The 16,690-nt window shown below is 35.8% G+C and overlaps 2 protein-coding genes across 10 annotated transcripts in view; one reads left to right on the top strand and one right to left on the bottom strand.

Annotated features, from left to right (window-relative positions):
- The window catches only part of TRIM37 (tripartite motif containing 37), a 162,144-nt gene that overhangs the window by 39,206 nt on the left and 106,248 nt on the right, over window positions 1-16,690 (bottom strand). For 3 of the 8 annotated variants that reach the window (XM_074319740.1, XM_074319741.1, XM_019736345.2), the window contains 2 exons: window positions 2,675-2,801; window positions 2,222-2,277 (listed from right to left, as the gene is read on the bottom strand). The exons of 3 other annotated variants lie outside the window; for them this stretch is intronic. In XM_074319740.1, coding sequence (XP_074175841.1) covers window positions 2,222-2,277; window positions 2,675-2,801 — 183 coding nt within the window. Of the gene's footprint in view, window positions 1-2,221; window positions 2,278-2,674; window positions 2,802-14,806; window positions 14,871-16,690 lie in introns of those variants that run through there. 2 more of the 8 variants (XM_074319742.1, XM_074319747.1) reach the window with 2 other exon arrangements.
- PPM1E (protein phosphatase, Mg2+/Mn2+ dependent 1E) overlaps window positions 1-16,690 on the top strand; it is a 125,898-nt gene that overhangs the window by 90,280 nt on the left and 18,928 nt on the right. For both annotated transcript variants that reach the window (XM_019736354.2, XM_074319753.1), the window contains exon 2: window positions 13,778-13,896. In XM_019736354.2, coding sequence (XP_019591913.2) covers window positions 13,778-13,896 — 119 coding nt within the window. The remainder of the gene's footprint in view (window positions 1-13,777; window positions 13,897-16,690) is intronic.

Below are 16,690 nucleotides of genomic sequence, written 5' to 3'. Positions count from 1 at the left end.
TTTTCAAAACTTACAAACCTGGGTTTAAAATCTAAACATGCAAAATAATGAAACTATACTGCTATCTGTCACCATGTACCAAAATTAACTCAAAATAGATAAAAAACCTAAATATAAGACCTGAAACAATAAATTGCAAAGAAGAAAGCATATGTACTAAACTTATGGACCTTGGGTTTAGAGAGGATTTTATGAATTTGACCTCAAAGGCAAGGGAAGCAAAAGCAAAAATAAATGAATGGGATCATATCAAACTAAAAAGCTTCTGCACACAAAAGAAACCATCAACAAAACAAAGAGGCAACTAACCGAATGGGAGAAGATATTTGCAAACAACATCTTTGATTAGGGGCTAATATCCAAAATGTATAAAGAACTCGTTCAACTCAACAACAAAAAACAAACAATCCAATTAAAAAATGGGCAGAGAACCTGAACAGACACTTCTCCCAAGAAGACATACAAATGGCCAAATGATAGATGAAAAGATGCTCAATTTCACTAGCTGATAGGGAAATGCAAATCAAAACCACAATGAGTTACCACCTCACACCTATTAGAATGGCTATTATCAACCAGACAAGTAATAACAAGTATTGGAGAGCCTGTGGATAAAAAGGAACTCTCATACACTGTTGGTGGGAATGTAAATTGGTGGTCACTATGGAAAACAGTATGGAGGCGCCTCAAAAAAATTAAGAATAGAATTACCATATGACCAGGCAATCCCTCTTCTCGGTATCCACCCCCAAAATCAGAAAACATTTATCCTTAAAGATACTTGTACCCTTATGTTCATTGCAGCATTATTCACGGTCGCCAAAGATACGGAAACAACAAAGTGTCCTTTGATCGATGACTGAATAAAGAAGATGTGGTGCATATATACAATGGAACATTACTTGGTTATAAGAAAAAATGAAATACAGCCTTTGCAATGATAGGATGGATCTTGAGATTATCGTGCTAAGCGAAATAAATCAGACAGAAAAAAATTGAGAACCATGACTTCACTCATATGTGGAATATAAAACTGAAAGCAACAAATAAACAAGACAAACAAACGAAGAAAAACTCATAGACACAGACAACAGTTTAGTAGTTACCAGAGGGTAAGGGAGGAGGGAGGTTGGTAGAAGAGGCTAAAGGGGGTCAAATATATGGTAACAGAAGGAAATTTGACTTTGTTGGTGAGCACACAATGCAATATACAGATGATGTATTATAGAATTGTACAGTTGACACCTATATAAATTTATTTATTTATTTTAATTAAAGTTTATTGGGATGACAATTGTTAGTAAAGTTACATAGATTTCAGCTGTACAATTCTGTATTACATCATCTATAAATCCCATTGTGTGTTCACCACGCAGAGTCAGTTCTCCTTCCATCACCATATATTTGATATTTATTAACCAATGTCACCCCCAATAAATTTAATTTAAAAAATAAAATGTGGCTCTATTAACTTCTGTAATCATCAGTTTCTTCGGCTGGAATTTCAGGTACATTCTATTTCACAGTGCCATTGTGAGAATGAAAAGAGATAAAAAAAATGTAAAGAATTTAGTACATTAGGTGGCATGTAATAAGAACTCAGATTGTAGCTACACTTATCATTTTTCCTGAAAACAAGATACAATTTTGCTTTGAATATTATTGTATTCAGAATGTTTATGAAACAGGTTATGACTTAAATTAATATTCAATAATAGTAACATGGATTACTAGAACCATTAAATAGAGTTCTATTTCTAATTGTTTCAAAGGATAATTGTGCATCATTTTAGTAAAGCCGCTGCTTAAGACTGGTCAATCATTTCGAAATATTCGTTGAAGTAGATAGAGTTCCTATTAAACAGCCATACTTACTTTTGAAATTTAAATGCATTATCTCTCAGTGAGAGGGACTAAAGTCTCTAATGAAAATGAGGCCTCAATATAAACCAGTTATTTGAGTTGACAATAAAAGTGTAAATATGACCATAATTCCTGTTTGCCAATGGATAACACCTGTTTACTGATACAAGCCCAAGTTTCATGTAAGAACTCAGCATTGTTATGTGGAATATTCTTTTGTAAATGTATTGATTTTCTACTCTTAACATTCTTTCTAGGGAATTAGGGAGTAACTTGAACATACATATTAATAAATCAGAAAGACAAAAGTTTCTTCATTCAGCAGATATGTACTGGTCACTGTGTGCTAGGCACTGACCTGGGCATGGCATCGATGACCCATCGATGGGCATGGCAGACAAAAACATCTGTGGTCTAGTGGGAGGAGGAGTGGAGACATAAAATAAACAATAAACATAATAAATTCATATAGTATACTAGAAATTGATAGAGGCTATGCAGAAAGGAAAGACTTGCAACACAGTGAGAGGCATTGCAAGGGCAGGGAGAAGAGGAAGAACCATCAAAGGAGATTGAGAAGACAGAACTCTGGGAGTAACAGGAGAGTATGATGTTCTGGAAGCCTAGAGAAGAAAGTGTAATAAAAGGAATATCAGCAGTCAGATGCTCCCAAGTGAGTCAGACCTGAGAACAGACTGCAGGATTCGGCAACAGGAAGGTCACATTGGTGATGCTGACAAGTTTCAGTAAGCTTGTGCTGTTTAATTCTTTTTGGTCAAGGAGGAAAGAGGACAAGAAAAATAGTAATTACCTGCAAAGCTCGCTTGTTTTTGTGGTCTTGTGGCACTAGTGGTAGTTTGATCTCTGGTAAATGTTTAGCATGTAGCTTGCTAGTCACAGAAAACTTAGCATATTGTTGGTCTTGCTTGAAGGTCAACCTGGCCAGTGTGAACAAATGAGTGCTAAGGTTACACTGACAGCAGCCATAGGGAATGAGATTTGTGTTGTGAGAACCCCACGCCCAGAAGTGTAGGAACTAGTCATTTGTAGGTACCACTGTTTTAATTCAGAAAAGCTAAGAGAATCCGTGGTGTGTGGGCATCACGATCCGTTGGCTCCAGGTGGTGTTCCTAGAGGTTGCTATAGAAAAAAAGAAAAAAGCTTAAAGGGGGAAAATGCAGTCCTCTGTTTAGTCCGCTGAGAAAAAGAATATAAGTCAGGTGGAGAATTTGCCTTCTTTATTCTTGGTTTAATGTGTTACTCTAGATTTAGAATACATATGATTAACTTCGGGAGCAGCAGAGGGGGTGATCGGAAATTCAACATTGAAGTGCTGTCCCCCTAGCAAGGGCACGCCGATAGCACCGGCCCACATGTGGGCTGAGATGAGGCTGCTCTGCATGAGCCTCTCTCAAAATTAACTAATGGAAACATCCCACCTTCAGAATTGTTATTACCTTAGCAATGCTTTGCCAAAACGGCTGCAGCACAGCTGTGGGGGCTGCGCTGACGCCCACGTTGCCAGTGTCAGGAAGGATGTACTTTTAAACCTCTAATTTATCTAATGATGTCTTTAGTGATTTGTGTAGGTTTGGCATTGTGATGAAAATGCTTCCTGGCTTGGTTTATAACAGTTTGCAGTCTTAAAATGTATTTTGCCTTAATATGCACGTGGAAGATACTCAAAAGTCAACTTGGCAAAAGGTCTGACTAAAATACTATCCTGTCCATCTAACAGAACTCATCCACCCAGTATATTTGAAAATGAATGCAAATTAAATGTGTTTTTATGCTGGAATACTCTATTATGGTTTTTGCTCTATAAACCGAGACGGCAATATGTAGTGCTGAAAGAGAGCCAGCTTTCATATTCATTTACAACCTGACTCCTTGCCTTTTCTCTAGTGGAAAATGTATATGTCAACTATAATTGAAAAATAAATTTTAAAAAATAGAAAATGTGGATTGGACTCATGTCAGCCTAAAGAGCGGAGATAGAATAATAAGCTCTTGTAAATAAATAATCTTGAAGAGGTAGGAAATAGTACTCTCTTGTTTGAAATATAAAATTTCATAACAAGTTGGCAAAAATATGAAGCTTAATAGACATGTCTCTTTAAGAAAACAAGCTATATAAAATCTGAAGGATTCTTTCCTAACGAATGGATTCAGTGCAAAGATTGATTACATTTATCAAAATAAATATACATTCACCTTCTAAAAATACACCTAATGCATAAAGCAGAGTATTCCCATATTGATTATAAAAGGAATATACAGAGTTTATTTCCATTCTGCTGGCCTATGTGAAAACATTTGTTTGGATCTGAAGTTTGTTAATTTATACTTTAAAACTGCTTTTGTTCCATCATTCAAATTCAAAATGATATTTGGAATAGAATTATAGAATTAGAATTTTAGACCTGGAAGAAACTTTAGAGTTATTTTATTACAATTTCTTGATTTTCCAGTTGAGGAAACTGAAATCCAAGATTTAAGCATCTTTTCTAAGGATGCAAAACTAGAATTAGAACTCAGCTTTCTAACTCCCTGTATTTCTGGATAACCTGTCTTCAACAAGTTCGTTGAGTAACAATTAAATGATAAATTGGCAGAAATTTTAGGTTTCCCCCAGTGTGCAACTATATATGTCCAGGCTTCAAAGTCAATAATGATCCCTAATTGTCTTCATCATTAAAAAAAATTCTTGTAGCAACAGAGAAATCACAGTGTTTAAATTACTAGCTAAAGTGATTTCTGAGTGACTGAGACATCTATGTATATAAGCAATAGTCTTTAATATCTATAGGAAACAGCCAAAGCAATCTTGGAAAAGAACAAAATTGGAGGTGTCACACTACCTGAAGTCAAACTATAGTACAAGGCTATAGTAATCAAAACAGCATAAAAACAGACAGATAGATCAATGGAACAGAACAGGGAGTCCAGAAATAAACACACATCTATGTGGTCAATTAATTTATGACAGAGGAGGCAAAAATATACAGTGGGGTAAAAATGGTCTCTTCAATAAGTGGTATTGGGAAAATTGGACAGATACATGCAAAATAATGAAACTAGACCACTTTCTTACTTCATATACAAGAATAAACTCAAAATGGATTAAAGACTCAAATGTAAGACCTGAAGCCATAAAACTCCTTGAAGAAAACATAGACAGTAAACTCTTTGGCATCGCACTTAGCAATATATTTTTTGATATGTTTCCTTGGACAAGGGATAAAAAAGAAAAAAATAAACAAATGGGACTATGTCAAACTAAGAAGTTTTTGCACAGCAAAGGAAACCATCAACAAAACAAAATGACAACCTATTAATGGGAGAATATATTCACCAATGATACATCTGGTAAGAAGTTAATATCCAAAATATATTAGGAACTCATACAACTTAACACCAAACAAACAAGCAAACAATCTGATTAAAAAATGAGCAGAGGACCTGAATAGACATGTCTCCCAAGAAGACATATAGATGGCCAATAGACATGAAAAGATGCTCAACATTAATCATCAGGGAAATGCAAATTAAAACCACAATGAGATATCACCTCACACCTGTCAGAATGGCTATCATCAATAAATCAACAAATAACATATTGGCGCGGATTTGGAGAAAAGGGAAGTCTTATGCACTGTTGGTGAGACTGCAAACTGATGCAGCTGCTACGGAAAACAGTATGGAGTTTCCTCAAAAAACTAAAAATGGATATACTATACGACCCAGCAATTCCACTTCTGGGTATTTATCCAAAGAAATCCAAAACACGAATTCAAAAAGATATAGGAACCCCTTTGTTAATTGCAGCATTATTTACAATAGCCAAGATATGGAAGCAACCTAAGTGTCCATTGATAGACAAATGGGTAAAGAAGGTGTGGTACATTTATACAATGGAATATTACTCAATCATAAAAAAGAATTTAATCTTGTCATTTGGAACACCATGGATGGAACTAGAGGGTATTGTGCTAAGTGAAATAAGTCAAGAGAAAGACAAATACCATCTGACTTCACTTATATGTGAAATCTGAAAAACAAAAACCACCAAACAAAACAGAAACTCACAGATTCAGAGAACAGATTGATGTTCACCAGATGGGAAGGGGTTTGGAAGGATGGGTGAAAAGGTAAAAAGGATTAAGAAGTACAAATTACCAATTATAAAACATCACGGGGATGTAAAATACAGCATTGGGAATATAGTTAATAATATTGTAATAACTATGAATGGTGTCAGATGGGTACTAGACTTAACGGGTGATCACTTTGTAAGGTGTATAGATGTCTAATGACTACGTTGCACACTTGAAACTAATATGATGTTTTATATCAACTGTAATTGGAAAATTAATTGAATAAAAGATACCTAAAAATATCTATGGGTAACAAAGACTCATATAATAATAGTAATAATTCCTGCAAGCACTGTAGGTGATAGTAATGCTAGGGGCTCTTCTGTGACTTGGCCCCATTGTGAAATCTACGGAAATCAATGCTCATCTCGCGCATGAGAAATGAACATGCTCAGTATTGAAATTTGTCTTCTCTATGCTGCTCCACTCATTGTGATGGGGGTAGTTCTCATAATGATTGTCTTCGTCCCTTTGAGCTGCTATAACAAATTACCATAGACTTATAGGCTTATAAACAACAGGAATTTATTTCTCACAGTTCTGGAGGCTGAGATGTCTAAGGTCCAGGCACAGGCAGATGTGGTGACGAGTGAGGGTGTACTTTGTGGCGTATAGATGACTATCTTCTCCTTATGTCCTCACATGGTGTAAAGGGCGAGAACACTTTTTTATAAGGGCACTAATTCCATTCACGAGGGCTCAACCCTCATGACCTCATCGCCTTCCAAAGGTTCCAAATCCAAACACCGTCACTTTGGGGATTAGAATTTTAGCACATGAATTTGGGAAGTGGTGGAGGGATACTCTTTCAATCCATAACAATGATTGAACATCTTCATCCTTAAATACTGCTCCCAGATATACTGTACAGCTGTTTACATGTCTAATTTGGGAAAAGACTGATTTAAAATAAAATAATTTGTGTAGATACTGACAGATACTGAAGGTCATTAGAATGCAGTTGTATTTTTAATAATTCAAAAATCTTCTACTAGGCATGTTTTGGGCTGTGGTTATTTTTGAAATGGAATTGAAGAGTCAAGATTGACCTACCCAGATAAATGTTTTGAGGATAAAGATGACACTAACGAATGTGAGCAGCAGGGAGGAAGTCAGAACATTCATGGATCTCAGTTTTATGTATTTTCTGTGTGTCTGAAGAATATCTATTGTTAGCTTAAAGCAAAACCCGTGCTTTGTTTACAGAGTTCAGTTTGTGAAGCTTAATAGAGCCTGATTTTTGCTTTACAATATATAACATTGAGAAAGTCCATATACATAGAAATTCAAATATGTATTCATGTATTCATTAACATAAATAGCTTTAGTGAAATAGAATGTTTTGTTTATGTAACTAGAACTAAAAATTAAAACTAAATGGACCCCTAATTAATGGTATCTTGACATTGTTCAAACATATTTATGCATATAGTTTATGACAAACATAAAATTAGCAAGGATTTTATTTCTATCTAGGAATATGTAAAGTCTGTACTTTGATACCTAAAACAAAGTAACAAGTTGGTATGGAAACACATTTCCTTTTGTTCTCAGGATGTGAATTACTTGAAAATAGCACCTCAGATATGTTATATTTAAATAGCAAAGTCTCATTCTTGGACTGTATTTGAGGGGCCTGGAAAGATTAATTTGACTTTGAAAGAGCCAGTCCCCAAAATGACACACACTGCAAAAGTTGAAAAAGTTTCTAATCACACTCTACTTCAGCAATGTTCTCAATATAATAACATTTGTAACCCCCGTTTTCCAAACTGCCATGAGTTTTGGGCCTCCTCTGAGATTTGCTATGTAATACATTTGCCTAACTTTAAAACCTTCTGTATCAGGATTTTTCAAGCATTGAATGAGAAATGATGAACAAAAAGCAGTTTGCTATATGTTATCATCATATTTGTCACTCCTGGTAATTCTCTTTTATAATGACAAGCTTTAATGATAAGCTTTTATTTGAGTTGTATCAAATGCTCTCTGATGTGACTGTTTTAAAATATATTTGCAATTCTGATTTTTTCTTTTTTTTACAATTACTTTCAATTCAGAGTCAAAACCATCAGAACTTATTCTGCTAAAGTGTTATAGCTTTCTGACATGTAGGAATAGCTGATGTGGGTGAGGTGTCTAGCTTGATGTTTTATATCTAACTATTAGTCAGCTAATCCTCCTCCCTACTTCACTGAAAATATTTTCATTCTGTCTGACAAGTAAAAAAATTACATTAACTGTGACTAAAAATGTATTGCAGATGACACATTAATGAGACTGATGGTTCTTGCTTTATACTCTAAAGTTTTCATAGTCTTACCTTTGGTGAACCTAGATCCAGCTAGTTTAACAATTACACAAAAGATTTTGTAACTCGGGGGGAAAACAATTACAATAAAGGTTTTTCAGATAATTTTTTAATGTAAATTTTAAAACAAAGAAAAGGACCAAGTAAATGTTATAACTATATACTAAAAGTCCACTTAGGCAAAATATTTGGATGTGTCTAGTTAATCAAAATAAAGCATGATTGAAAGGTAAAGACAAGCAATGTTGATAAGGAGTTTAGGTCTATGAAGGAAAATTTTGACTCATAAGGAAAAATTCAGTTAACTTAGCATGAAAGGAGAACTGATAATACTGTTTATAAAGCATTTGGATTTCAAAGGATGCCACCAATTTGTTTCATAATTATTAAAGGGCAGTAGCTTTCAAAAAAATTTTTCATCATAATCAGGATTCAGTATATACTTACATATCTATGTATCTGGAATACTTTGCTTACCTCAGGTACCCTATTTCCTTTTCAAGAAAATGCTGGTCACAATTCATAACTTGATTTTATTACCCACTAATGGGTCATAACCTACAATTTGAAAAATACTGATGAACAATAAAGAGAATTTTCCAATTTTTTTCCCCCCTTAGGGACTTAGAATGTAAACATTGCCATTCTGTTTCTAAATCACGCACTTCTTGGCCTCACCTAAACCTTGTTATAACAAAAATTGCACCAGCTCCGAAATCATACAGAGGAGCATTCTGTTCTCAGACTAGAACATTCTGTCCTTCTAGGTTATGTGCTCAAGTACTCCCGCTACAGTCCTTTAATTACATTTAGACCACATTGATTTGCAACTCATGTCTGTTCTTTCTTAGCCAACAGTCCATGGTCGAACATTGTAATCATATCCTTAAAAAGATACTCAATTGCCATGTCTCTTCTTCACTTTATAGTACTTACCTTGCAAAACCCCAAATCTTGATAAACTAGATTATTCTTTTCCCATGTTCCAGCACATGAACACAGATGGAGAAAATCATACAACCAGAAAGACTGGTTTCACTTAAACATTGTCTCCAAGTTCCAATAATGGCACGGCCCTGACAGTCCTACTGCTTTCTGCTATGACTATTTCATATCTACTCTCTCTTCACCCCTCCTCTCCCATGTGCTTTCTCCCCTCACCACCCAGTTGATGATCTAACCCAGTGGTTCTCAACATGTGGTCCCCAGACCAGCAAGCAGCTTGAACATCATATGGGAACTCAGTTAGAAATGAACGTTCTTGGGCCCTACTCCAGGCCTACTGAGTCAGAAGCTCTGGGGATGGGACCCGGCAATCTGAGTTTTAACAAGCCTGCGGGTGATTCTGATGCATGCAAGAGTTTGAGAACTACCGTGTTTCCCTGAAAATAGGACCAGGTCTTATATTAATTGTTGCTCCAAAAGACACATTAGGACTTATGTTCAGGGGATGTCACCCTGAAAAATCATGCTAGGGCTTATTTCCCAGTTAGGTCTTATTTTCGGGGATACACGGTACTGATCTAGCCTCATACTTCATTGAGAAGCCATTTTCTGAAATGTAAGCTCCAAAGTCAGGGGTCTTTGTCTCTTTTGGGGCCTATATATCCTGTGCACTAGAACAGTGCCTGGAACAGTCTCAATACGTTATTGTTGAATCAAACCATTAGATTGGAACGCCCTTATTTTCCTAAGAAATCTAGAAACCTACCTGCATCTGTACCCATTTTCTTCCTTCGTTTTCCAACTAAGGAAATGTGCCTCATCCTAGCAGGGCTCAGTATTTCCATATATAGATTGGATCCCATCCCTCTTTGCCTTCTCAAGAACTTAGTTCCTTTGGTCCTCTCCTCTCTCCTGCATTATCTATCAATCTTTCTTTACTAGGTCATTTCATTTAGTACAGATTCTACACCATTCTAAAACAGCAACAAACTTTCCCTGTCCCCGTATCCCCTTCCAGTCACTGCCACACCTCCTTGCCTCCCACTTACTAACCCATTCTAATCTGATTTTCACCTCCACTATTCAGTAATTCTTGAGGAAGTCAGTGACTTTTTAAAACATCTTGTTTTATATAATTCACATACTGTAAAAGTTACCCATTTAAAGTGTACATGTACAATTCAGTGGTTTCAGTGCATTCAAAATTGTTTACCCACCACTACAATCTAAGATTTAGAACATTTTCATCCTCCTAAAAAGAAACCCCCTACCCATTAGCAGTTCCTCCCTACTCACCTCACCCCTCCGCCCTAGGCTACCACCACTCCTCTACTTTCTGCTTTCATATAAATAGAATCCAATTTGTGGTCTTTTGCGACTGGCTTCTGTCACTTACCATGCCTTAGAGGTTCATCCACGCTGTACCATATATCACTACTTCATTCCTTTTATGGCTGAATAATACTCCATTGCATGAATATACTGCCTTTTATTTGCCTGTAGCAGTTGATGGACATTTGGTTTTTTCTACGTTTTGGCTATTTTGAATAATGCTGTTATGAACATTCCTATAAGAGCTTTTGTGTGGATTACGTTTTTATTTCTCTTGAATATATACCTGTGAGTGGAATGGCTGAGCCATCTACCAACTGTGTGTTTAACATTTTAGGGAACTGCCAAAGCAGCTGCACCATTTTATATTCCTACCAGAAATATGTGAGAGTTCCAGTTTTTCTACTAGTCACCAACACTTGTTATTACCTCTTTATTATAGTCATTCTATTATGGGTGTGAAGTGGTATCTCACTGGTTTTGATTAGCTTTTCCCTAATGACTAATGATGTTATTTTTTTCTTGTGCTAATTGGCCATGTGTATGTCTTCTTTGGAGAAATACCTATTCATATATCCTTTGCCCATTTTTAAATTGGGTTGTCTTTTTATTATTGAATTATAAGAGTTCTTTATATGTTCTAGATACCAGTCCCTCATCAGATATATGATTTTCAAATATTTTCTACCATTCTCTGAGTTGTCTTTTCATTTTCTGGATTATGTGGCATATTTTTAATTTTTACATAGTCCAATTTAATTATTTTTTATTTTGTTGCTTGTGTTTTTAGTGTCATTATTTAGGAAACCCATTGCCTAATTCAAGGTCATGAGGTTTTACTTCTCTGTTTTCTTTTAAGATTTTTATAGTTTTACATTTAGGTTTATGATCCATTTTGAGTCAATTTTTGTATATGGTTTAAGAAGAGTCTAACTTGATTATTTTGTATGTGGATATCCAATTGTCCCAGCATCATTTGTGGAATAGACTATTCTTTCCCCATTGAATTTTCTTGGTACCCAGTCAGTGATGATTTACATGTTATTAAATTCAATATCCATTTTTCCCCCTTATTTGACCTTCCAGCAATATTGATGTAGTTGACTATTCCCTCCTTCAAATATTCTACTCTCTTGGTTCTCCTTTCGCTTATCTTGCTATTTCTTTTCAGTATTTATAGATTCCTTATCTTCTACCAAGCTTTTAAATGTTGAGTTTCCAGTTACTATGACTGTGTAATAAATTAGCACAAAACTTAGTAACATAAAACAATCATTTATTATGTTCATAGTTTCTTTGGGCCAGGAATTCAGACTGGACAAAGCAGGGTCAGCTTATTTCTGTTCCATTTCTGTCTTTCAGTCTGGGCCCTCAGCTGACTCAGGCTGAGGACAGGTATGATGTGAAGGCCGCTGATAATATTGACTGGGAGCCTCAGTTCACATCCACATGAGCCCATCCATGTCCGGGGGACGGGGCGAGAGGGAAAAGAAGAGAGAAGAGAAAGCCAGGGGGAAAGTCATGTAGTCTTTTATGACCGAAGTTCAGAAGTCACACAGCATCACTTTTGTCTTTTTTTTTTTTTTTTTAATCAGTCTCACATTCAAAGAAGGGGAAACAGATTGCCTCTTTCTGTGGGATGGTAAGGTTCTTACAGGGTATATGGGACCAGAAATATTGCTGTGGCCTTTAGAAAAAACCATCTGCCAGTCTGTTCTGGCCGCACAGTTCACATCCTTCCCACATGCAAAATACACTCACATCCTCCCCCTCAAATCTCCCAAAGTGTCATCCCTTTATGGCATCTGGGTCAGGCTTGAGGTTCAGGATCTCACTGAGCTCAGGTCCAGGTGCAGATTCCATGGGTACAATTTCTTGACGACAGCACCTTGAATGTAGTTCCACTTGATTTGAAAACTTGGGGACTAAAAAGACAAATCATCTTCCCCCTTCCCCACCACTACCCAACATACAATGGTGAGGCATAAGCTTAGCTTCCTGTTCCAGGAGGGGGAAAACAGGAGACACATAGAAACCCCTGGTTCAAAACAATTCTCTTTTTATATTCTCCCTCTGAGAGCCATTCTGTTTCCGTAGTTTTAAACACTATCCATAAATTCATGACTTCCGAATTTCCTAAAATCTGAGCTCCACACTCGAATATCTCATTAACCACTGGACACCTGCACTAGGCTATCACACAGGTATTTCCAACTGAACATGCTAAAATGAATTCTTGTTTTCTATGTAACCCCTTTTCCTCCACAAACCTGTTCTTTTCCTGGTTTCTCCATCTAGGTGAATGATGCCACCACTCACCTAGTTAGTTGCTCAGACCAAACCCCAAACCCAGGACGCAGCCTAATTCTCTTCTCCCTCTCTCTACATCCAATAATCAGCAAGTTCTATATTTTCTTTCTCCAAAATATACTTTTTTACATGGTTCTACAACAATCTCCTTATTGGTCACCCTTCTACATTCTTGCTCCCTTCCAATTTCCTTTGACACAGCAAAGTAATATTTTAATTAATGTCTGGTTATGGCATTCTCTTGCTTACAGTCTTTTGTGACTTTCCACTGCACTGAGTAAAACCTGTATTCCTTACTATTCTCTAAAAGGTCCATATAACTGACCTTTGCCTGTTCCTCTGACCTTATTCCCTGCCATTTTCTCTGTCACCCACTACATCTTCTCTGGGCTTCTTTCAGTTCCTCAAATATACCGAGCTCTCAGAAGGGTCTGTACACATGCTATTTTCTCTGCCTGAAACATTCTCTCCCAACTTCCCACCCCCACATACCTGAGGCTTTCTCATCCTTCAAGGTGTGGCATTCTTGACCATTCTAAGTCTGTACCTACCCCCTCTTATTGTCTATTATTGTATCCTGTTTGTTTCCTTTATAAAACTTGTCCCAATGTTGTTATATCCTATGTGATTACTTATTTATCATCTATCTTCCTAAATAGATCATATGCCCGACTAGGTTAGGGCCTATATCTGTGTTATAAGCCTAGCACATAATATGCACTCAATAAATGTGTTGAATATTGTTTAACGGTATAATTTTGTTTTGAGATAGTATGTTAATAATAATAATAATAATAATAATGTTGAATGTATTATTTCCTGATTCTTACTGAAATAGCCTTTTATTTTTCTCTTCCAGTAACTGCCCTTCCTTTTTGGCTGCTGCTTTAGCCAGAGCCACATCAGATGAAGTCCTTCAGAGTGATCTTTCTGCACACTATATCCCCAAGGAAACGGATGGCACAGAAGGGACTGTAGGTGAGTACCTTTCTATATCATTGGTTTGAAAATATAAAAATCTACTCATGTGTAATGACACACAGAAAATGTCTGCAAAATACAAAATCAAATTATGGCTGATTTTATGGTGGTATCAAGAGAAAAAAACGCAAAAAAATGGTTTTTTCAAACTAATCAATAAAAGGAAAAAAAGAAAAATACAAGTATATTTGGAAAATATGTGAAGGTAATTGGAACAAGAGCTAATCATAACAGGATGTTATCATAAATAATATCTAGATAAATGGAAAAAGTAAAGTGAAAGATGTGAAGAAAACAGGAAAGATGAGTGAGTGATGAGTGAGGGGAGACAGTTTAAGCAAAAGTGTTTAAAATTTTTAGCTTACCTTTAAGAATCCAAGTAAAAAATCAGATATAAAAATTCAAGAAATCAGTTGTAACAAAACTTCTCATTAATTATATTAAATTTTATATCAACCAATAAATAGAGCACTTTATGACAGTCAGACATGTGATTTAATTGCATGGATCATTGTATTTCTTTTATCCAGGCAAATTATGAGGTTTTATTTATTAAGGAAGGCATATTTATTAATGTATTACTTATACATATTTGACACTCTAAAGAAATACCAATTTTGTAAAAAATATGAAATTACTACTAAAACTGTTTAAGGAATTTTAATATTTCATTCTATTTGTTCTATTTTAAGCGTTTACCTTGAATTATGGTGCATAAGGAGCAAAGCATCTATTAATGAATTAGAGTAGCTAGATTCCAGAGAACCTGAGGCAGATACAAATATTCCTGGTCTTCCTTTATGTCTCTAGCTCATTTTTGGCAGAAAATGGGCAAGGAAGGAATTCCTCTGCTTGTTTTTACTGAGAGTAATTGATTCACTTGGAAACAAATTATTCCAAAGTCACGCTGGATGGAATCCTGCTACAAAGCATTGGTCTTTCCTCTGGTACTGGTGCATGAAGTAAAAGCCCTGTAATGAAAAGATGAGGGAGAGTATATTCTGCTTCACTGCAGCCAGGCTGATGGCTGACTCAGCTCTAGCTCAGGACAGTGACATTAAGGACTGATGAGTAACTTACAGCTGTGAGGGGTTGGACTACTACTTTGAGTAATTTCCTTTTTTTTCACACCCTTTTTAATTTTATTTTTCCATTTCAAGCAGCAATTATTTACACACTAATGTTCAACACCACTCCCTGCAGAAGGAGAATACTTAACGTAGCAAGACTGAAACGTTGTCCTACATGCCTACTTTGGAAGAATTTTCTGAACCCCCATAAGATAGCAAAAGTGAAATGAAGGGTTTTTCTTTTGGTGGGTATCATTGGTCATTCTGATTTTATATTTTTCCAAGAGATTACCCAGTAATTTCTCCATGCCACTGCTGTGATTCAGAATGGTCTATTATAATTCTCAATTATTGGCAAGTCCTTAATCTATTTAACCCAAATCCCTCAGTGTGAATTGCACTGAGGAGCGTCCCTACAGGGCATATTGTGTTTCTCCATGTGTCAGAGGGAAATGAGCATACTGAATACGGCCTGCTGTCACTGGCTTAAAGGCAGTAAGTTCCCACTGAAATGCCTTTTGTGTCTCCTTTTAGTTGTTTCCAAAAACAGTCTTTAAAAAAAACCTTCAAGTTCTTTTCATGTTTACATCATCCATAACAGAATGTTTGCTAAACAACCTTGCATATCTGTTGGTACAAATTTAGTTTAGCAGATGTAACTCCTGTCTAGACAACCTAAAATCAATTTTAGGTTGAAATATCCCAATGTAAAAATTAAAAACAAAGGGAAAATGATCACTAATACAAAGGTAATTAAAAGAATTTTTTAAACATTGTGTGAATGTGAAAACCTGGGTATTTTCTAGAAAAACACAAATTAACGAAGAAACAGATTGAGAAGACTGTTATGGAGCTACCTTTCCAAAGAGACAGGGAGCAGATAATTCTACAGGTGAAGAATCAAAGATAGACAATTCCAATGCTTTTTAAAATGAATTATTCAATTGCATGGATAAAGAAGGAAATTTTGCACAGCAAAAGTGATACCAAAACTTGTCTAAGACAAAATTAAAAAATGAAATGAGATCAGTCTTAGTAATCAATATTAAACATATTAGGTCAAAATATTTGTACATTAAGTACAACAGTTAATTTATTTGATGAGTATTATATTGAGGGTCTACCATGTACTTAGCACTATGCTGGGGAAACAGCAGTGAACAAAACAAAAATATTGGGAAATCAGTTAACGTAATTTATATAAAAAAACCGGAAAAATCTCTAAAGATGCCCAAAGAAGCATTTGATAAAATTCAACATACATTCTTTATTTTTAAACATATACTTAATAAAGTAGAACTAGGTGGATACATGTTGGACACTGTAGGGCAAAATTTGGCTCAACCCAAAATCTAGCATTTATGCTTGATGTTTACTCAAGAATTATTTGGTTGCAAAGTGACCACCAACACAACTCAAACTGGCTTCAGCAAAACAGAATTTATTGGCTACCCTTCAAGGTAAGAGCTACACAGCTAGATTCAAGGATTCATATGTCATCAGAACCTGGTATTGCTCCAACTCTCTTTTTCATTTTGATTTTATTTTCAGGCTCCAAGTGGCAGCAGAACGACTACTAGGAATGCCAGGTCTTCAGCTGCCCAGGTTCAAATCAAGTGGGAAAATTAGTAACTTTACTCCATTGCTCATATAAGTCACAGGTTTTACTCCAATCAGCCCAGCTTGGATTATTTCCCATTCCCGAACCAATAACTATGGCC

This window comes from Rhinolophus sinicus, linkage group LG15 (genome assembly GCF_036562045.2).
Source record: "Rhinolophus sinicus isolate RSC01 linkage group LG15, ASM3656204v1, whole genome shotgun sequence".
In the NCBI taxonomy this organism is placed as follows: Eukaryota; Metazoa; Chordata; class Mammalia; order Chiroptera; family Rhinolophidae; genus Rhinolophus; species Rhinolophus sinicus.
This window is presented reverse-complemented; position numbering and strand designations above follow the sequence as displayed.